This window comes from Rhincodon typus, chromosome 2 (genome assembly GCF_021869965.1).
Source record: "Rhincodon typus isolate 14 chromosome 2, sRhiTyp1.1, whole genome shotgun sequence".
In the NCBI taxonomy this organism is placed as follows: Eukaryota; Metazoa; Chordata; class Chondrichthyes; order Orectolobiformes; family Rhincodontidae; genus Rhincodon; species Rhincodon typus.
In genome coordinates, this window is record NC_063333.1 from 93,810,418 (window position 1) to 93,833,459 (window position 23,042).

At 43.2% G+C, this 23,042-nt stretch overlaps 1 protein-coding gene across 1 annotated transcript in view; it reads left to right on the top strand.

The window, feature by feature from the left end:
- The window catches only part of rbms3 (RNA binding motif, single stranded interacting protein), a 1,299,340-nt gene that overhangs the window by 548,799 nt on the left and 727,499 nt on the right, over window positions 1–23,042 (top strand). The window contains exon 4 of the mRNA XM_048612311.1: window positions 13,378–13,551. Coding sequence (XP_048468268.1) covers window positions 13,378–13,551 — 174 coding nt within the window. The remainder of the gene's footprint in view (window positions 1–13,377; window positions 13,552–23,042) is intronic.

Consider the following 23,042-nt stretch of genomic DNA (forward strand, 5'->3'; position numbering starts at 1 on the left):
ACCCACGGATGACGTCACATCCTCCGCCGCCGGGTACACCACTTCCGGGACACCGCTGCTGATGTCACCGCCTCCATTTCCGAGGCCAACACCATAGACACTGAGGACGCACCTACCGTCACCGCTGCTGCTGCCGCCTACCCCACTCCGCCCACCGCCGACGCAACTCCGCCCACGGCCGACGCCGACGCAACTCCGCCCACCACCGCCGATGCAACTCCGCCCACAGCTGACGCCGCACGGCCCACCACCGACGCCGACGTCGCTTTGCCCACCGCCTCCACAGCCAGCAGCTCCAGAGGAGATTGCAGCACCCAGCCCTGCCGAGTCTTCACCATCCCCCAGGCCTCCCCCTTACTGAGGATGAACGGTCAGTCCTCAGTAAAGGGCTCACCTTTGTCCCCCTCCACCCACAGATCAACGAATACCGCTCACGTTTGGACATTGAGCAGTTTTTCCGCCGCCTCCGCCTCCGTGCTTACTTCTTCAACCATGAGTCTAACCCTCCCTCTACTGACCCCTTCTCCCACCTCCAACACACCCCCTCCTCCTGGACACCACCCCAAGGCCTCCTACCTTCCCTCGACCTCTTCATCTCCAACTGCCATCGAGACATCAATCGCCTCAATCTCTCCACCCCTCTCATCCACTCCAGCCTCTCCCCCGCAGAACGTGCAGCCCTCCTTTCCCTCCGCTCCAATCCCAACCTCACCATAAAACCCGCGGACAAGGGAGGCGCAGTTGTAGTATGGCGCACTGACGTCTACGTCGCCGAGGCCAGGCGCCAACTCTCCGACACCTCCTCCTACCGCCTCCTTGATCATGACCCCACCCCCGACCACCAAACCATCATCTCCCAAACCATCCACAACCTCATCATCTCAGGTGACCTCCCACCCACAGCCTCCGACCTCATCGTTCCCCAACCCCGCGCCGCCCACTTCTATCTCCTTCCCAAAATCCACAAACCTGACTGCCCTGGTCGACCCATTGTCTCCGCCTGCTCCTGCCCCACAGAACTTATCTCCACCTATCTCAACTCCATTTTCTCCCCCTTGGTCCAGGAACTCCCTACCTATGTCCGTGACACCACCCACGCCCTCCACCTCCTCCAGAACTTCCAATTCCCTGGTCCCCAACACCTCATCTTTACCATGGACGTCCAGTCCCTATACACCTGCATTCCCCATACAGATGGCCTAAAGGCCCTCCGCTTCTTCCTGTCCCGCAGGCCCGACCAGTCCCCATCCACTGACACCCTCATCTGCTTAGCCGAACTCGTCCTCACCCTCAACAACTTCTCTTTCAATTCCTCCCACTTCCTACAGACAAAGGGGGTGGCCATGGGTACCCGCATGGGCCCAAGCTATGCCTGCCTCTTTGTAGGTTACGTGGAACAATCCCTCTTCTGTATCTACAGTGGCCGTAAACCCCACCTCTTCCTCCATTACATTGATGACTGTATCGGCACCGCCTCGTGGTCCCACGAGGAGCTCGAACAGTTCATCCACTTCACCAACACCTTCCACCCCAATCTTAAGTTCACCTGGACCATCTCTAATACCTCTCTCTCCTTCCTGGACCTCTCTGTCTCCATCTCTGGCAACCACCTAGAAACCGATATCCATTTCAAGCCCATCGACTCCCACAGCTACCTGGAATACACCTCCTCCCACCCACCTTCCTGCAAAAATGCCATCCCCTATTCCCAATTCCTTCGCCTCCACCGCATTTGTTCCCAGGATGAGGCATTCCACTCCCGTACATCTCAGATGTCCTCGTTTTTCAAGGACCGCAACTCCCCCCTCCTCAGTGGTCAAAAACGCCCTTGACCGCGTCTCCCGCATTTCCTGCAACTCATCCCTCACACCCCCTCCCCGCAATAACAACCAAAACAGAATCCCCCTTGTCCTCCCGTACCACCCCACCAACCTCTGGATCCAACGCATCATCCTCCGAGACTTCTTCCAACTGCAATCTGACCCCACCACCAAAGACATTTTTCCCTCCCCACCCTTATCTGCTTTCCAGAGGGACCACTCTCTCCGTGACTCCCTTGTCCGCTCCACACTCCGCTCCAGCCCCACCACACCTGGCACTTTTCCCTGCAACCGCAGGAAGTGGTACACCTGCCCCTACACCTCCCCCCTCACTCCCATCCCAGGCCCCAAGAAGACTTTCCACATCAAACAAATGTTCACCTGCACTTCTGCTAATGTGGTATACTGCATCCGCTGTTCCCGTTGTGGCCTCCTCTACATTGGGAAACCAAGCGGAGGCTTGGGGACCGCTTTGCAGAACACCTACGCTCGGTTCGCACTAAACAACTGCACCTCCCAGTCGCGAACCATTTCAACTCCCCCTCCCATTCCTCAGACGACATGTCCATCCTGGGCCTCCTGCAGTACCACACAGATGCTATCCGAAGGTTGCAGGAACAGCAGCCCATATTCCGCTTGGGAACCCTGCAGCCCAATGGTATCAATGTGGACTTCACAAGCTTCAAAATCTCCCCTCCCCCTATCGCATCCCAAAACCAGCCCAGCTCGTCCCCGCCTCCCTAACCTGTCCTTCCTTCCACCTATCCCCTCCTCCGACCTCAAGCCGCACCCCCATCTCCTACCTACTAACCTCATCCCGCCCCCTTGACCTGTCCATCCTCCCTGGACTGACCTATCTCCTCCCTAACTCCCCACCTACATTCACTTTACTGGCTCCATCCCCGCCTCTTTGACCTGTCTGTCTCCTCTCCACCTATCTTCTCCTCTATCCATCTTCTATCCGCCTCCCCCTCTCTCCCTATTTATTTCAGAATCCCCTTCCCCTCCCCCATTTCTGAAGCAGGGTCTAGGTCTGAAACATCAGCCTTCCTGCTCCTCTGATGCTGCCTGGCCTGCTGTGTTCATCCAGCTCTACACCTTGTTATCTTGTGAATCAGATAATTGGCCGTGCAACTATAGTGCTGGTTTATTGATTACAAAAGTAAAGTTGTGGTCACAGATAATTAATATGAATGGTCGGAGTTAGAATCAGAGAGTCATAGAGATCTATATCAAAGAAAAAGGCCTGTCGACCCAAACAGTCTGTGCCAGTCAAAGACAACCATCTAACTATTCTTATCCCATATTTCCAGCACTTGGCCCATAGCCTTGTATGACTTGGCATCACAAGTGCACATCTAAATGTTTTTTAAATGTTATGACGGTTTCTGCCTCTGCTGGCCTCATAGTTCTGAATTGCAAATCCTCATTGGACGATTTTTGAAAAAAAGCACAAGCTGCTGAAGTTATGGTGGCAATCCATTGACTCACAATAAATCCGCAGCAGTGGACGCTGGGTATTAATTCCACCAAAGATCAGAATGTGAGGTCTTTGCAGTTGATAATGTTGTATTCGGGTTAAACCGTACATTGTTTGTCAGTTTTGGTAATCAACTTAATTTATAGGTGTTTGTCCAGACGGTGGTGTTTTGTTATGTTCAAAGCCTACGCCACTTTTCCTTTTTGGGAGGTGTGATTGTGTCAGTCTGTTTCCACTCCGGATGCAGGTGCTAATCCTCTGTTTAGTTTTGAATGGAGGCCTCACCACGCACTATTGATCATAATGTGGCCCTACCTCTGGGCCAGAATGGGTTCAAATCCCACCTGCCCTTAAAACATCTCTGAATCAATTGATAAAAAAATAATCAGGATGCCAACTCTTGTCACTCAACCATACGTGGGGCCTGGCTTTGCCCAAAGCAAGACAGGTATCAATTTCGGACTTTTGAAACCCTTTCTCTTGCAGTTTTGCATTTCTGAAGAGATTTTTCTTTCGCAAGTGGGGAGAAGTGACATGTTTATGTTCAATTAGCTGTTCCACTCAAAGCCTGAGCTTGGAATAATGGCCCTATTTGTCAGAAATGTCTGTAGTACAAACATGAGTCTTTCTCCGATCATTATTACATAGACCTTTAATTGCTTTCATTTCGGGAATTTTTTTATGACAAAATGATCTGGGAACCTTCAAGGCTAGATAGTTTGAATGAACTTCGAATGTGTTGTGTAAAAGCCATTTCCTGCCATGCAGCTTAGGGTTAACTCAATTTTATGCAGTCATTTGTCAAACTGAAACTCCATTGTAGATACATTTTAGGGCATTTCCCTGTCAAATATGGAAGGTACCCTTCAAATAATTTCTAGGACACTGTTTCTACAGTTGGAACGGGGATGAATTACACCAAGATCTCAATAATTAGGCATTTACTTCAGCATATTATTATGACGAATGATACAGAGAGTTGGCCTGTTTGTCGACAAGTTGTACTGCCCAGTTACATTCGGTAACTGAGAGGGTGACAGTATAATAGATTGAAAACTTCAAATAATGAGAGCAGTTAGTCAGATTGACTCGGTTGAGCTATGTTCATCTGTGGGACTTGATCAGGCAGGACCTGCTGAAGGTGCACGGGAGTACACAATAGCATGTCTGATTCCATGAGAAAGACATCTTCACCCTCATCTACAGGCATAAGGTGAAGGGTCATTACCAATTGGGTCAAGTCTGCTGTGTAGTTGGCGATTCGCTCTGACCAGACCTGTGCTGTGCCTGTCAGGAAGATCTCTGAGACCCCTGCCCTGCTCAGTTATGATCATCTACATGTGGGCCTCGGGAGGTTGGAAACCTGCTTTATTAACAAGAGAAGTACTTTGACAGAATGTCGCACACCTACATGACAGATCTACTTGCCAGAGTGGAGTTTGGCAGCAAATCCACAATTGGGTACAGATGTTCTAAACAAACATCAGCAGCACAGTGTGAATGAATCTAACCTGGAGTCAGGTCGGACAGCCCTGTCTCCTCTGTCACGATCGTGTGCTTTGTGGAAACTTCTGGCAATTCCATCAGGGAGGAGGTGGCTATCCCACACACAGAGGCACTGAGGTTAAAGATACCTTGTACATGGCTGGGCATCACCACTTTTTAATTGGATCCACTGTCAGTGTGCAAACCAATTAGCATTTGAAGCCAGGTTAAATCAAGACAAGAGTGAGGCCATGTTCTTTAGGAAGTGGGCTGAGCAGTGCTTTATCCCCTTCAGTGCCAGCTCAGGTTGCCTGAAGGTACATCGGCATGCGGTTTGAAAGGACCAGGAAATAGCCAAAAAACTGGAAACAGCAAGTAGCCATCGACAAAACAGAACTGAGCGAGTGTTAGGGATGCTCCCATTCCATTGCCCAAAAGTAATTTCTCATTTCATGTGTGAGAAAATATTTGAAATGCACAAAGGGTTAAGTAACATCAATAAGAGTAAATGATGGATTTGAGCGTGATCCTTCAAAATTTGGCTCCATCATTTTATTTCAGTGATGATGTCAAAATTCCCAGAGCCAGGGCCTTAAACTTCCAAAGATGTGCAGGTTTGAGTCATTTCATTTGGTCTTGCCCACTCTAGTTTTAACACAGGCAGAGTGATGGCTTGGTGACTAATTGTTTTACAGGAGGCAGCTTCCACTTTTAAAAGTTATCACTAAGCCATGGTCTTCATTGTAAGTCAGTCTGTCATTAAATTACATCATCCAGATCTCAGAGGCCTTGGGAAACTCAAGAGATGAAAGAAGGTGAGCAGGTTTGAAACCCTGCCGTATGTATAGTGATTGTAACAAGGTCAGCCAGGTGGACCTCCTAGATCAAAAACAGAAGTTGCTGGAAATGCTCAGCAAGTCTGGCAGCATCTGTGAAGAAAAAAATCAGAAGTTAACATTTCGGGTCCGGTGACCCATCCTATTTTTTGTGGACAAGCTGGGCCAAGCGGAGGAGGGTGGTGGGTGGATGAGGACGGTTCAGGCATTTGCTCCAGGAAGAGGCGAAGAGCCCTAAGATGGTCCTAGTAGGGAATGGACGTGTAAAGGGATTGCATGTCCATGGTAAAGACAAGGCAGTTGGAACCTGCAAACTGGTAGTTTTGAAAATGGCGCAAAATGTCAGAGGAATCATGGATGTATGTAGGCAGGGACTGGACCAGGGGAGGGAAGACTGAGTCAAGGTAGGAAGAGATGAGTTCTGTGGGGCATGAGCAGGCTGAAACAATGGGTCTGCCTGGACAGTCCTGTTTGTGGATTTTTGGAAGGAGGTAGAAACGAGCTGCGTGAGGCTGGGGGACTATCAGCTTGGAGACAGTGGGGCCGGGGGAGGTCACCAGATGAAATAAGATCAGTTACCATAGTAGATACAATGGCCGAATGTGTCATGGTGGGATCATGGTCCAGGGGAAGATACGGGGAGGTATCTGAGAGCTGGCGCTCAGCCTGTGCAGTGTAGAGGTCAGTGTACCAGACTACAACAGCACCACCCTTATCGGCAGGCTTAATAACAAAGTTAGGGTTAGAGCTGAGTGCACAGAGTGCAGTCAGTTCGGAGGGAGATAGGTTGGATTTGGTGAGGGGGGTGCAGAGAAATTGAGGCGACTAATATCACGTCGACAGTTCTCAATGAACAGATCGAGTTCAGGTAAAAGGCCAGAGGGAGAGGTCTAGGTGAAGGGAGAGTGTTGGGTCTGGGCGAAGGGGTCTGTGGGACGGAAAGAGGACTCTTGTCCAAAGAAATGAGCACGGAGGCGAAGGCAGCAGAAGAGTTTGACGTCATGTTGTGCCCGAAATTCATTAAGGTGGGAACGCAGAGGAATAAATCTGAGGCCTTTGCTGAGTACAGAACGTTCAGCATCGGAGAGCGGAAGGTTAGGAAGAATGGTGAATATCCGACAGGAGGTGGGATTGGAACAGTGGATGGAGTCGGAAGGAAGGGGAGGAGAGAGAGGTTCCAGAGTTGTATCTCTGAGTTATTGCATCTTGTGGGCTTCGATGCCTGAAAGGAAAATAAATTCCTTGTTAGCATGGCGAATGAGCCTGAGGATGAGGTGGAACTGCGGAGTGGTGCAGCCCTGAGCCAGTGTGTCGTGATGCTGTTGGAGGGAAAGGTCAAGAGTGTGCACGTGACGCCACATGACTCTGAGTGTGGTTCTCAGGATGCAGTGAAAGCAGCAGTTCTGACGAAGGGTCACTGGACCCGAAACGTTAACTCTGATTTTTTTCTTCACAGATGGCGCCAGACCTGCTGAGCTTTTCCAGCAACTTCTGTTTTTGTTCCTGATTTACAGCATCCGCAGCTCTTTCGGACCTCCTCGAATTTGAGTTCCCTGATTGGGGTTGTAAATCTGGTCCAATCAGGGAACCCTGGCTGACAGATACAAACAGGATTGTCAGAGATTCTGCTCACTCTGAGAGCTGACTCTGAAGAAGCTGGATCAATGTCAAGGACTTTTCATGTGTAAATAAAGGATGACTTGGTGACAGGAAAGCAGCCTTTGTGGAGTTATTTCAGTTACGATGAGAGAAAAGCACGCTCTGGCAGAATTGCACTCAGAATTAGTCATCTTTGAGTTGGGTAAGCATTTCTGTCATCATGCCATTATTTGAGAAGCTTGACTCATTCAATCCTGCCATCAAAAACTGGGCCCAGTATGTGCAAAGAATGCATTATTTTTGTCAGGCAAATGACATTGGGTTAAATGAAAAGCAATGAGTAATTCTCCTGACAGCTTGTGGACCTGCAGCTTTTTCAGTTATTAGGAGCCTAACTTTCCCAGAGGCACCAGATACTAAAACCTTTCAAGAGTTGACAGATTTACTTAAGGAATATTACGACTTCTAATTCTGAGACACTATCAGTTTTATTCAGCAGTTCGAGAACCAGGGGAATCTGTATCAGAATTTTTGAGTGGGTTAGGAAGACTGGCAAAGGCATGTGACTTTGATTTAACCCTCAATGAAATGCTGAGGGACTGATTGGTATATAGCTTAATGATATAACCATGCTAAAGCACCTACCAGCTGAAGCCTAAATGGACTTCAAACAGGCACTACAACTTGCTTTATTAGTTGAAAATGCGGCAAGTGGAGCATGAGTTGCAGGATATTCCAATGGAAGCATTTACATAGTCTCACTCAGACCATATCCTGAACAGAAGGACTTTATGTTAGCCCGCAGCAAACCCCAAGACAAAGCCAAGCCTCGGCCAAGTGGTTAAAATTTTCTTCAGGTTCCGGGCCGGCAGGCCATTGTCGTTACTGCCGATATGCGAACTCAAGCCTCACAGCACAAGACTCCCGGTAGGCCTAAATTGAGTAAGAAAACTCACAGGCTGGTAGCCAGAGATTACACACCTTGGAAGGACCTGGTTTGGATCAATTAAATTGTTTAGAAATATCCAAATCAGTACCAATGAAAATAAACATTTTGTTAATGGTCACCTGGTTCTAATGGAGGTCGTTAACCGGCACGGCCATTTTCATGAATTGAGGAGCCAGTCTTTAACAAAATTCTGGACTCCAACCCTTAAGTTTGCGGAGGACCTTGGCTGGATTGACAACCCATACCAGGAACATTTACAGATTAAGGATACAACTCTGGTTCCGGTTTCTTATGAGAAGCAGCTGCTTCAGTTACCACTGCTTGTAGTAAAAGGCTCGGGCCCAAGCTTGATGGGACGAAATTGGCTGAGAAAGATTCACCTAGATTGGCTCAACATTTTTTGATTGGAAAATGGCTGCCTCAGTGAAGTCCTAATTAAATACCTGGAGGATTTTCAGGATGGTCCAGGGACTATCAAAGGAGTCAAGGCCACCTTGCATGTCGACCAGGAAGCAATTGCACGATTCTGCAAGGCCCACCCAATGCCATTTGCCTTAGAGGCAGGAACCTGAAGGCTGGAAAGTGAAGGAATCATCAAACCAGTTTGGATGGTGCAATGGGCAGCACCAGTTGTACCAATTGTGAAGCCCGGCTGGTCGGTTCACCTTTGTGGAGATTGTAAATAAACAGTAAACTGCTTTTCGCAGCTGGATAAGTACCCAATCCCTCGCTTAGTGGATTTAAGCACAAAGCTGGCAGGGGGCCTGTCCTTCATGAAGTTGGACACGAGCCATGTGTACTTGCAGTTGCGGTTAGATGGGGATTCCAAGAAGTATGCTACAATTAATACCCATAAGGGTTTGTACCAAGATACGAGACTGCTATTTGTGTTTTCATCAGCGAATGCAATTTTTTCAGCAGGCAGTGGAGACCATTTTACAAGGACTACCCCAGGTCGCCACTTATCTAGATGACGTGCTAATAACAGGGAAGGCCAACAAGGATCACTTAGAGAACTTAGTCATAGTTCTTAGACGGTTCTCCCAGTCAGGCATATGCCTTGGAAGGGAAAAGTGTGTGTTCCAGGCACCTGAAGTGACCTACTTGGGCTACAGAGTCGATAAGACTGGGTTATACTCGTTGGAGGATAAAGTTGTGGTGATCAAAGGTGCCCCGGCTCCCTACGTCAGTACCAGAGCTTAGGCCTTTCCTTGGGCTGTTGAACTATTATGGAAAGTTCATACATAACCTGGCCTCCGTCTTGGCACCTTTGCATCAACTTGTAAAAAAGCATCAGCCTTGTAAATGGTCGCGTCGCCAAGCCATAGCCTTCAGGGAAGTGAAGAAACAGCTATCAACCTGTCAGCTGTTGGCACACTGTGATCCCAAGTGAGATCTGGTATTGACATGCAATGTGTTTGTACGGCATCGGTGGCTCAATGGAAAGGAGAAACTCCCAGTAGTGTATGCATCCAGGACTTTGGCTAATCCAGAGCGTAAATATGCCTAGGTAGAGAAGGAAGGTTTGGCGGTCATATTTGAAGGCAGGAAGTTCAACCAATACCCTTAAGGGTATAAATTTGTAAAAGTAACAGACCATAACCCCAACTACATCTATTTAGAAGTCAAGGCAGTGCCACCCACAATGCCCCCCCCAACCTCTGCTGTTATTAGACAGCTGAATGGACCTCTCTAATTTCAAATCTAATATTGATCTTGCTTTTGTGCACCTCCTGTGCAGCCACAACCTTACTTACCTCGCTCTGTCTAAACACCCTGTGACCTATTTTTCCTTGTACGTTATGATCTGCCTGTACTGCAAGCAAAACAAAACTTTTCACTTTACTTAGGTACATGTGACAAGAATAAATCAAATCAAATCAAGACAAATTCAGGCCGACTTCAGCGGTGGGCTCTAATATTAAGTGAAGAAGAGTCTAGGCCCAAAACGTCAGCCTTCCTGCTCCTCTGATGCTGCTTGGCCTGCTGTGTTCATCCAGCTCTACACCCTGTTATCACATATAAATGCAAGTTGGAATACCGTCCGAGAGGCCAAGTAGCAAATGCGGATGCCTCGAGCCATCTCCCACTGGCAGATACACCACCAGTGGTACAGCCACTGGAAGAATCCGTAATGGCTTTAAACTTTCTGGACATCCTTCCAGTCACAGCTAACAATATCAGAGTTTGGACAGGGAAAGATCTGGTCCTGGCGAAACGGAAACAACTGGTGGTGATGGGGGAAACTAAAGGGCTGTCACAACCAGAATTGAAACCATTTTGGACCCAGACAGACCAGATCATAGTAGAGGATGGCATCTTATTATGGGGAGCAAGAGTGATTGACCCGAGCAAAGGTCACTGCTGGATACTGGCTGAACTCTGCCAGGGACATCCAGGGGTTTCCAAAATGAAGATGTTGGCAAGAAGTTATGTCTGCTGGCCAGGATTGGATGTTGACATAGCCGCATTGATGGGGAGTGCCCAGAGTGCCAACAAGGAGAAAATTACCACCAGCAGCTCCCCCACATTTGTGGGAAAGGCCAAGTAAATCCTAGACTCGGTTACATGACGACTGTGCAGATCCTTTCATGGACTCAATGTTCTTAGTCATTGTGGACACCAACTCAAAATGGCTGGACTCAGATGGTACAATTCGAATTCAATAAAAAATCTGGAATTAAGAGTCTCAGGATGACCATGAATCTGTCGCTGATTGTTGTAAAAAACCCGCTGGTTTTCCTTTAGGGGAAAAAACCACCATCCTTACCTGGTCTGGCCTACACGTGACTCCAGACCCACAGCAATGTGTTCGACTCCTAACTGTCCTCTGGGCAATTGGGGATGAGCAATAAATGCCCATTCAGTGATGCCCTCATCCCGTGAATGATTTTTTAAAAAAAGATGAAATTGTTAAAGCCCAATCCCACAATTCTTTCAATCTAACTCTTCAAGTATCACTAAGCTGTTTTTAATCAATCAGTTTTGGGGGATTGCACCAATTTCTTTGAAGTTGTGGGTCAGGTTTTGCCAAATTTTTAAATTGGATTGTTGGTGAGTAAGGTTATGCAGGGGTGGAATCAATGTGGGTGTTGCTGGGTTCCTACAATATGAGTGCAGCGTTAGGTTCAAGGATATCCTTTGATATGCATATTAGAAATATACAGTGTAGGAAAAGGCTTTCTGAAGAAGGGTCCTGAACCGAAACGTCAACTCTCCTGCTCTTCTGATGCTGCCTGGCCTGCTGTATTCCTCCAGCTCCACACTGTGTTATCTCTGACTCCAGCATCTGCAGTTCTTACTATCTTTGATTGGCAAATAGTTTTCTCACTTAATTGTCCCCAGAAAAAGTCAAGAGCTGAGTCAGTGCTTGGGTGAAGGAAATTGACCCCCTTCATCTGAAGCAGCTCTTGAAAATGTGGTGGCTCTGTACCTTGTAGGTAGACACTTTAAATGAGTGGATTGAAGTGGCACTTATTAGGCCAAAACCTAATCTGTAACTAACATGATCAAATCAGAACAATGACTTATATTTCTCAATGTTATTGAAGTCAAGCTTCACTGGCCAAATGTTGGTTTCTAATGAAATGTACTGTAATGCTTATTGCACTCATTTCATATATAGGGCAACAAAAGATTCTGTTCATTATATTTGTGTCTAAATGCAACTGGAGAGTTTATACTTTGTTGATTCACAGCACTTTTGGGGGCAGCAGAAGTGCTTCCTGTTTGCTTCTGTCTGAATGCGATTTCAGGATTTGGTGGATTTTCAGGCTTTGGCCCCGAAAATTCCTTCAGCTTCCAAAATCATACAAACATTTAATTCTCCTGCAAGAAGCCTGACAGAAGATGCTGAGGAAGTTTGCGACAGTCTGAATTCTTAATCAGCAGCTACAGGAAATTTAACATACACAGGAAATTGTTTGCCCACTTCCATCCTTCATGCATGTGTGGAGAATGCTGAAGCCGGGAGATACTGGGGAGTTTAAAAGCTTTATTTTCTTGGATTAGAAATAGAAGTACAAATTCAAGGATTGTGAGAAAGTGTGAAAATCAATACATGAGATTTTTGATTTTCTCAGTTTTAATCTGACATGCAGGATTTAACCTGCTCAAGTTCTTGTTTTTATTTGCTGGTCCTCTTTAACAGTCAATGCAGCTTGTGTCTTTATCTTAAAACATGGGGACACCCTCAATCATGCCAATATTTGCCATCTTTCAGTTAACGTTATGATCCTTGCTGTTGCTCTGACATTCATGATAATTTCATGCCAGCCTATCTTTGATCTAAGTTCGTGATCTCTGATGGCTGTCTGCTTCTCCACGCTTTCTGTGTTGTTTTGTGGGCTCCACTTCCCTCATTTGGCAGCTGGTTCTTCAACCTCTATATCTGCCCATTGGAACTGTCTCAACATCTCATTTTTTGCTCTCTGCTTTCAAAATCCTTCTCTGCAATTGTGTTTTCCCTTGATCTTCCTATGAAGCCCCCTTTTCCATTTCATCCTCATTCGTACCTGCAAAGTGCTCCAAGGTATTTCTTTGTGAATAAAAAATATTAACACAATGTAACATTTCTATTGCTGCTGCCCTTCCATCCTTTTCATTGTGCTGTTTATAGGAATCAATAAATATGTATTGCAATGTTCAACAGCTCAGTGAGAGATTTCATAAGTAGAAACATAGAACCTTACAACGTGGAAGGAGACCATTCAGCCCATCATTAGAATTAATAATGAGAAGCAAGAAAAAAAGCAGAGACCTTGAGCAAATATTTTGAGTCAGCTTGCATGGTAAAACACTTTGAAAGCATCGCAATAAAGTTTCAAAATCAAGGCAAAAGGGAGGGAAGAACTTAAAACAAGCACAAGAGAACAAAATATTTGACAAACAAATAGATCAAAGGCTGACAACATGCCCAAAGCTTCTAAGAAGTGGCTGAGCACTTATCACCATCATAGCTTATCTTCTACCAGGGTCAGTGTCCATTGGTTTCTGATGTTATATTTTCACAATAAAAAAAGGTTGAAAGTTTAACAAAACATTTTGTGAATAAATTGCTCGCTAAAGTGCAAGTATATTAAAACTTCATAACTTAAAAGGGTTAATTTCTTAGGTTACTATTTATTTGATCATAAAAAATACTAAAACATGTTTTATATTTGCTGCATTCAATCCTATTTACAGTTGTCTTTTCATTTACCCTATCAGCCAGGTCCTGCAGTGAGAACATACCAGAACAGTAAGGCAAGGGTCACCATGAGCCCTGGCTTTACCCCACAGTGGAACAACAACCAGTCTGCCTGGAACAATTACACCTACCCCAGGGCTAATGTTCACTATCAATCCCATGCTAGTTACAGCTACTGCCCTGGGCATCCTGCCGTAAGTACGCCAACTGGGCATTATTAAACTGAATGATTTACGACAATGTCTAAAATGCAAGGTTAGAAAATAGTCATTATATACATTGGACTACTTTTGCTGGCAAAGACTAAAGTGATGACGGTTTGGATAATATTTGATATTGCTCTGTTCACTTTGGGTGTGGTACTGTGAAGCAATTCTGATGTAATCTTGAAAATTCAGGTTAAAAACAAGTTCACCACTAGATGTTGCTACTCTTTTTGAGTGCTGTTGTTCGTGGCAAGTTTAAGGATTCCCAGCTCTGATCTGGACAATTAATAAATTGTTTATCTGTGGTGTTATATTTTCCTAGTGACACTAACAAACTTAAGAGTCTGTGCTACCTTTGATCCATGACAGTTACAGAGAATTCTGGAGAGATCCAAGAATGATCAATTCATGTTGAAATTGTTAAGGCTTTTACAAAGAACGTGTACCTAAGTTCATGATAAACAGTGGCAGAAAACGCTGTGAATTTAACAGAGAAATATTGATAATTGCAATGTAATGAAAATATATACATCATTTATTGTCATCTTGGACCTGCATGTTTGCAGAAGGACTGAAATTGCTTCTAACTGTACATTTGAAATCACGCTATATCTTGCTAAACGAATTGCACTAACTTATATAGGAGATCTGTGTTCCATTCAGGAACAAATCATGATTATGTTAAAGAAATCGTCATAAACTGGGATACTTGGGGTTGCGGAAAATTTGGGGAAAGATGTATAAGTGAACTCTTGATTACCCTTCACAGGGATTCTGCATTAAAACTTAGCCTCTGGCTTTGTAACTTGTATTTTTATTACTGTTGCCAGAAATATTTATATCTACATATTTATCAATTACCAACTGTTATTTGATAATCTAGTTGATCTATCATGGCAATAGTCAAGATGAGTTGAATGTTCTACTGTTACATGGTGTGTAGAACATGTGATCCAGCATTCATGGATTTAAACAAAAGAGGTTTGTATGAAGATGCTTAGAGATGGTGATGTGGTTGATACTTGAAAAATACCATTTTCACTCACTATGATAGGTAAATAAAGAAATTGTTTCCTTATACACCACACCCACATAACTATTTACATTTCACTGGGTAATGAGAACTTTTAAAGCAACAACAACTTTGCTGTCTACCTCTATAACATTTTTCAGACCTACAATTCCCAATTGAATCCAAGACCTCTTGCATGCTCTCAGTTTTCATCTCCTTGTCATTGGCCTCCTGATAACCAGGCTTTCAGATTTGGAATTAAATCCCTAAATCTCTTCACCTGTCTAAGATTTTCCTTCAGACCAACCTCTGGATTTTTCATTTCTTTCAAAATATCATATATGGCTCAGTGTCAAATTCTGTTTAATAATTGCTGCTGTGAAGCATCTGTGGATGCTTTATCACAATAAAAAGCACTTTATGAATGTAAATTGTTTTTGTTTTGTTTGTATGCTGTTTTTCCTAAGGCACTTCACAGACAAGTAGGCAGTCAAAAAGCTGAGCCAAGAATGGAAATATTAGCAGGGATGGTTAAAGCCTTGGTCTAAACGGAAGTTTATAAGGAGAGTTCCAAGACATAAGATAGACGTTGACCACAGAGAGATTTGTGAAAGGATGTTATAGCCTCTGATTTGAATGGTTGAAAGCTTTCAACAATACTGCAATGGAAAAGGAGGATGCACATTAGTGCAGATTTGGAGAAACGTAGATTTTGTGGATGGTTGGAGGTCTGAGGAACTTGTGGCACCTTGGATGTTTAACAGGCTGACGTGTGATATTTTCAGATGTCATTTCTTTGAATGTCAAAATGCAACAGATATGAGTTGGCATGAAGATGTCTAAATAGATAATGTCCAGGAGTAGTTTTATTGTGATACTACACATGCGATATCTGGTGGTTCAATTGCACAGTCATTGCATTTAATAATCAGGTACACTCAAGGAGTCAGGGTTATTTTCATTAGAAAGTGATTGGCTTAAAAATGGCAGTGAGAGATACATTTGAGTTTTCTTTAATGTAAAATGATTTGAATTTAGACAGTTGGATACGAATAGTAGGATGAGGCAACTTTCATACAGCATCCTTAAGCAAAGATTTATCATCTACATTGTGAAGCTGCTTTTCCACAGTTATCGCCTCTAGAATAGATTAGCAACTCATATAGAAAGAAACAATTCAATATCGATCTTCTGAAGGGAATTGGGCAAGGTCCTCCATTTCCAATAATGGATGGATAGTGTATTTGATTGGTGAAGTATTTTTTTCTGCTCTATAAGTATATTGCAGTAGTTGGGAAGGTAGGTGATGAGGATGACACAAATAGTTTTCAGAGGGATGTATACAGGTTATGTGAATGGGAAAGAAAACTTGGCAAATGGAATGTAATGTGGGAAGATGTAAGATTATTCCCTATTAGCAGGAAGAATAGGAGAGCTGAATATTATATAAATGGAGAAAGACTACAGAAAGCTATGAACAGACAGCTTTGGAAGTCATCATCTATGAATCACAAAAAAAAGGTTGGCATCTGACTTCAACGGTTAATAGCGAAGGCAAATGGAATGTTGCTGTTTATTTCAAAGAGAATGGAATATAAAACTAGGGATTATACAAAGATACTAGTCATACCCAAGCTGAAGTACTGTGAATAGTTTTGGGCCATTCATCTAAGGAAATTATTTACATTTGAGGTGGACCAGAGAAAATTCTCTAGGCTGACACCAGGTATGGGGGTACTGTCTTATGAGAAGAGATGGAGTATGTTGGGTCTGTACTCGTTGGAGTTTGGAAAATCCTTACTTGGAGATGACCCTATTGAAATTTACAAGATTCTTAGGAGACTTAAACAGGGCAGAAAAGTTGTTTCCCCTTATGGGAAGGTCTAGGATCAAACGGCATTATCTCTGAATAAGTGTTTGCACATTTAAGTCAGAGATGAGGAGGAGTTTCTTCTCTCAGAGGAGAGTGAATCTGTGGAATTCTTTACTGCAGAGGGTGTTCAGGCTAGTTCAATAAGTATATTCAAGGCTGACATAGGCAGATTTTTAATCAATAAGGGAGTCAAGGGATACAGCGGAAAGTAGGTTTGAGGATTATCGGATCCGTCATGATCTTATTGAATGGTAGATCAGACTTGATGGGCTGAATGGCCTATTACTGTGCCTGCATTTTATGATCAAGCTGTCGAAGTTCTAGTGTCAAGCAGTAAGGGAAGTTTTACAGTTGCTATATAAATACCAGCTGTTGTTGACCAGTCATAGTGTGAGACTGTCAGAAAAGCTGCTTCCCTAAATGTGGCCCCAATCGTCAACACTTTTAATTATCTAAAAATGTTTGAAACAGGAATACTGGTGTTTGGTACGTGCAGAAGTATTTGTCTGAAAAAGTATCTGCTAATCTGATGTTCCAATCTGGCGTCACAATCCTTTCATTTCTATCCACCACTACCTTGTTATTTCCATTATGTCAGATTGAATTTCACAGCATGTTTTCAGGCCATTCTGGCACAGGGAACGAGACGGCAATACTAAAAGTTGAACACCCAAATGGTTCTTTGAAGCAAGTATCCACAAGCGCATGTATGAAAAGGTGAAGCATGTGGCCATAAAGATTTCCCTATTAGGGAGAATGGAGAACGGGGATATCCTTTCAGTTTGCATGTTAACATGAATAATTTACGGTAAGACATTACTGTATGCACTTAAGTATACAGCAGATAAATCACTAAGAAGTGAATAAAAGTGACTTAATGCTATGTGAGAATGATCTTCAGCAGAATTAGAGCTTATCAGAAATTATTAATCTTGTCATGTGCTGTACACCTCAGTTACATGTGGTGTGATATATCCTCTTTGGTGAGTTTTATTATTTTTTCACCCCTAAATTATTATTTTTTAGGGCCCACATCAATGGCAAATCTCCTATAAACCGGAAATCTATGTTATAGAGTCATAGAATCATACAGCATGGAAACAGACCCTTCGGTCCAACTCATCCATGATGACCAGACATCCCAATCTGACCTAGTCCCATTTTTCAGCATTTGGCCCATATTTCTCTAAACCCTTCCTATTCACGTACCTATCCAAATGCTTTTTAAATGATGTAATTGTACCCACCTCCACCACTTCCTCTGGCAGCTAATTTCATACACACACCACCCTGTTCCTGAACAAGTTACCTCTCAGGTCCAACTTAAATCTTTCCCCTGCCACCTTAAACTTATGTCCTCTTGTTTTGGACCCACCACCCCCCAACCCTTGGAAAAAGACCTTGGCTATTCACCCTATCCATTCCCCTCATGATTTTAATAACCTTTGTAAGGTCTTCCCTCAGCCTCCAATACTCCACAGAAAATAGCCCCAGTTTATTCATATAACTCACCAGTCTCAGCAACATCCTTGCAAATCTCTTCTGCACCCTCTCAGATTTAGCATCTTTCCTATAGACCAGAATTATACACAGTATTCCAAAGGTGGCCTCATAAATGTCCTGTACAGCTGCAACATGACATCCCAACTCCTACACTCAATGTTCTGACCAATGAAGGCAAGCATGCCAAACACCTTCTTCACTAAGTTCTGAGGAAGGGTCACCGGACCCAAAACGTTAACTCTAATTTTTTTTTTCACGGATGCTGCCAGACCTGCTGAGCTTTTCCAGCAACTTCTGTTTTTGTTCTTGATTTACAGCATCTGCAGTTCCTATTGGATTTTGTTTCGCCTTCTTCACCACCCTGTCTACTTGTGACTCCAGTTTCAAGGGACTATGCACCTGCACCCCTAGGTCTCTTTGTTGAGCAATATTCCCCATGGCCTTACCATTAAGTGTAAAATCCTGCCCAAGTTTGCTTTACCAAAATGCAGCACCTCACATTTATCTAAATTAAACTCCATCTGACACTCCTTGGCCCATTGGCCCATCTGATCAAGATCCCATTGTACTCTAAGATAATCTTCTTCCATGTCCACTATACCACCAATGAAGAGAATATATAGATATTCAGAAGCAATGTAAGCAACAAATGCAATTGAACATCTTGAATTGGGTCTTTTTAAAGAAAGGTCTTACATCAAAACAGGTGCATTTTTTAAGCAAATATAATTGATTATTGCTTTCAGTGGCAGTCTATCACAATAGAAAACATTACAAATAGTGTAAGTGCCATTTCAAGAAGCATAAAATATTACAAATACAGATTCACATTCAGTTCAACTTCAAGACTGGACTGTCTGTTACCCATGGCTAGTCAGATATAATGATGTTGGCTCAGTGTAAACACACAGTTGGATAGAATGGATGTGCAGACTCCCAACGGTTACAATAACACATCAATGGCAAAGAAAGGCAGGGCAGGCATTGTGAAATTGTCATTTAGCCTAATATTAAACTCAAACATAGTGATTTTTCTGTGCTTAATGATGATTACAGTGTTTTTAGCATAAGCTGTTAAAGCATGCAATTAACAGAAAATTAAATAATTGATGAATTGTCTTATTAAACCGTCTTTTATGGGGATAGCAAAGTGCTGTACTCCACACATATTATTATAGCAAAGATGATTGCTGACAAAATAATTGCTGAAGAATTTGTGTATTTTGGTATATAGTTAAACTTGTTTAGACTTTCATGGAATTTTTCAGTTGGGGTAGGAACACATGGTTTAGGCCATTCAGTTCCTGGAACATGTGCCAGTATTTTATTGAATAATGACCAATCTGTACCTTAACTCCATTTTTCACACCTTCTCTGTATTCCTTGATATTCTTGCCTCGCAAAAATCAAACTCAGGCTTGAAAATTCTAATTTGTACAGCATGAACAACTCTTTAAGAGTAGAAATTCCAGCTTTTCTCATATGTTTGATGACAAATTTCCAGATTTAACTTGCAGGAGGTCTAGTGCTAATTTTTTATCTCCTTCTTTGTGTATAGTTTTTGGTTTTCACAAGCAAAAATGATCACAGGGAGGGTTTTCTGAATTCATTGTTTTCTTTGACAGCTTAAAGAGGATATTAAAGGATTAGTTATCTTTGATGTGGTAAATTAATAGAAATTTCTTTTCTTAATGGAATAAACACTTGAGGTTTTCAAAAAAAAGCTCTGTACGAGCTTGCACCAATGGGATTTTCTTTTTGCTATCTTGTCTAAATAATAAAATCTATGTTAGAATTTTAAAACTTTATTTTATTTCATTTCCACATGGCCTTATGAGATCTGTACAGGGTGGATGTGAGTGCTGGGATGACTGTTCCATGGGAGCAGGTGAGGAATATCAGTCTATATTAGTTATCATGAAGAGTACAAAGGACAATGGGTATGGGTGATTGGCATATGTTAGAAAGTAGGTTTAAAGGACCATGAGAACCAGTCAGTGAAAAGCATAAATTGGACTGAGTCAACATGGGACATGGAGGCATGAGGGCATAGGAATTATGTAGGCATGGTGGGTGAGAGCTCAAGAACCTAAAATCTTACAACACAACTGGTACAAAATCGGGTACAGAGAATGGAGGTAGGCCTTCTAACCATCTCATTTTCACCATCGCTGTAGCCAATAGGCCCAATTCTACATTACCCCCAACTTGGCAGAATAAAGAATACAAAATTCAGGAACCTTTTTGCCAAGCAGGTGAAGTTACTCCAGAATAAGTTTTCTGATTTGCACTACCCATCCTGGTTGTGAAAATCTGGGTCTTGATCTCCTTGTAACTTCCTGCTCCCATCTATACAATGTTTTGAGGCCATGGAGATACGTAGGGCAATTAATATTTAGGCACTTTCTTGATCTGGTAGCAACCATGGTGAGATGGTTTGTACATGACATTGGATTAAGATTGTTTTGTCAGGGAGTCGTACATAGCACTTCATTACCGCCCCTAACCTTGAACTCGGACTATTAGAAAAAACATTTTCTTGGCCTATTTGTTTCTTTTATTTTCTACAGGTGATTATTTTGTCAGAAACCATGTTTGATGAATTTATTAGAGTTTTTCAAGGATGTAACTAGATAAAGGAGGACCTGTAGATATAGCGTACTTGAATTTTCAAAAAGAATTCATCAGGGTCACGGAAGGTTAATATAAGATACTCATGGAGTTAGGGGTAATATATTGGAATGCGTAGAAGACCGGTTAACAACTAGATGTAAAGTGTCCGGATAAGTGGAGTATTTTTCAAGCTGGCAAGCTCTGATTAATGGAGTGCTGCAATGATCATTGTTGGCTCCTCAATATATACAACTCATGACAGAAACCAATGCTTGCTAAACTATTTCTCAATGTGATTCCACCTTAACACCTGAAAGTAAGTATGACTCCAGATGCGAGCAAATATAAAGCAGCAATAAAGCTTCATTGTAACACTCATTATGCAATTATTAAACATGGAGTTTTGTAAATTGGCAAATAATATTTACATTATGTAAATACAGGAACAAAAACAAAGTTGCTGGAAAAGCTCAGCAGGTCTGGCAGCATCTGTGAAGAAAAAAAAGAGTTAACATTTCAGGTTTGGTGACCCTTCCTCAGAAAATAGACCCCTTCCTCTCTTCTGAGGAAAGGTCACCGGACCTGAAACGTTAACTCTGTTTTTTCCTTCACAGATGCTGCCAGACCTGCTGAGCTTTTCCAGCAACTTTGTTTTTGTTCCTGATTCACAGCATCCGCAGTTCTTTCGGTTTTTATTATGTAAATACAACTTGGTTCAGGACTGATGGGCCCTCTTTAAGCTATGTCTTCTTTTCTTACTCTTTAAGTTATTCAAAATGGCACCAGATCGTGACAGCAGTGGAAAAGCTTTTCGCTGTATTTCACTGCTTTTCTCACTGTAAAGTGCACATGCCAATAAAATCATTCACTCATTCAAAAATCATTCATTCATTCATTCAAAAGAAATGGTAGAACATTTATTATTTGATGAATGCACATTACGGGCAAGCTGTCCATATTCCACACTTATTGGAATCAACCATTCTCCCTCCAAAAAAATGAACATATGCCTCTCTTCCCAATACCTTTCCCTGCAGACAACACACTTTTCCCAGACCTGTGGTCTCAATCACCTTGAAAGACAAGAGCCATCATAAAAACACTTATCGTCTCCAAGTCACGCATCATTATGACTTAGATATTTCCAGCCTTGCTTCATCCTTGTTGGATGTAAGACTTGGAATGTCCTACCTTCTCTATTATGGGGACACACTGTCACCACAAGGAAGACAGCAGTTTAAGACAATCTCAAAACAGTTACCTATAAGCAATAAATGTGGCTTTGTCAATATTGCTAACATCCCTGGAATTGTTTTTTTAAAAATGGATTAAATGGTAGTGTTGAATCTCTCTTTGTGGCTGTTAGGGTTATAATGCCAGTAAACTTGGCAGCAGAAGCCATAAAGTGAGACTAAAAACATTCTTCAAGGAGGAGTTATTGTTTGATATGTGCCCAGGAAGAAAGGAAAGGATATGTTTGCAACTGTTCTCAGTAGATTTGAGATTGCATAGTATGTTTGAAATTGACCGGAGCCAAACAGAGAAGAATATTCAAAAATGGCTTATTCAGGTCTGGATTGTAAACTGTTGGCTCGAAAGATGTTTAAACTGAGTAGAAAGCTTGTTGGTGGTTTGAGAACAACAGACAGGAAAGGCTGTGGTTATTGACCATGTTTACAGTTGCAGTTACAACTTCCTCTTGGCTGTGACCCAGTCTCACATTTCCATTTCCTTTTATAGTACAGTTGACAATCACTTTTTAATCCCGTTCCTGACCATCTGTCTGAAGAACCAAAAGGTTAATCCAGCAGTCCAGGAGGATTCATGAATATGTTTGAAATATAGGTTATTATTGGAAAATTTTAGTTCAATTTATGCATCAAATACAGGGCTGAATTTTTTGATGAGTTTCATGAAGGGTTTATCTCCATGAGGCTGAGAGAGGTTTTCCATGCTATCTTCCCAAACCTGCCTCATTACCTATGCACCATGTCACTACGGTGACCTTGCTGATCCTATTCTCCCTGTAGTCACTGGCAGAAATACTCATTACTGCCAGGGATTCCCAGGATACTTGGCACCAGCACCACCTTTAAAGCCCAGCCATGCACCCAGTCAAGCACTGGCAGCCCACAGCTGCCCTGCACAGTTCATTTTATTTGCCCTGGGCATGCCAGGCTGACGGTAATTGGCACACAGCTTTGCCATAGAGGAGGTGGAGTCACAGTCTGTGGAGCATGCCCTAAGATTTAGGTGACTGCTGGAGATCCAGAGGAGCAGGCAACGAGCTGTAGTCACCAGGTTACCACTGTCTTTCCTGTCCAGAATTGTTGCCGTCTCATTTCTATCTGGTGAGAGAATGGGAAACTGCAAATCGGTGAGCTGGAATAACATAACAATGAGAATGCATGCAAACAGGCCTCTTGCCACTCACTGCTGAGATTCTCATCTCACTGTTCAACATTTAGTTGGAAAATG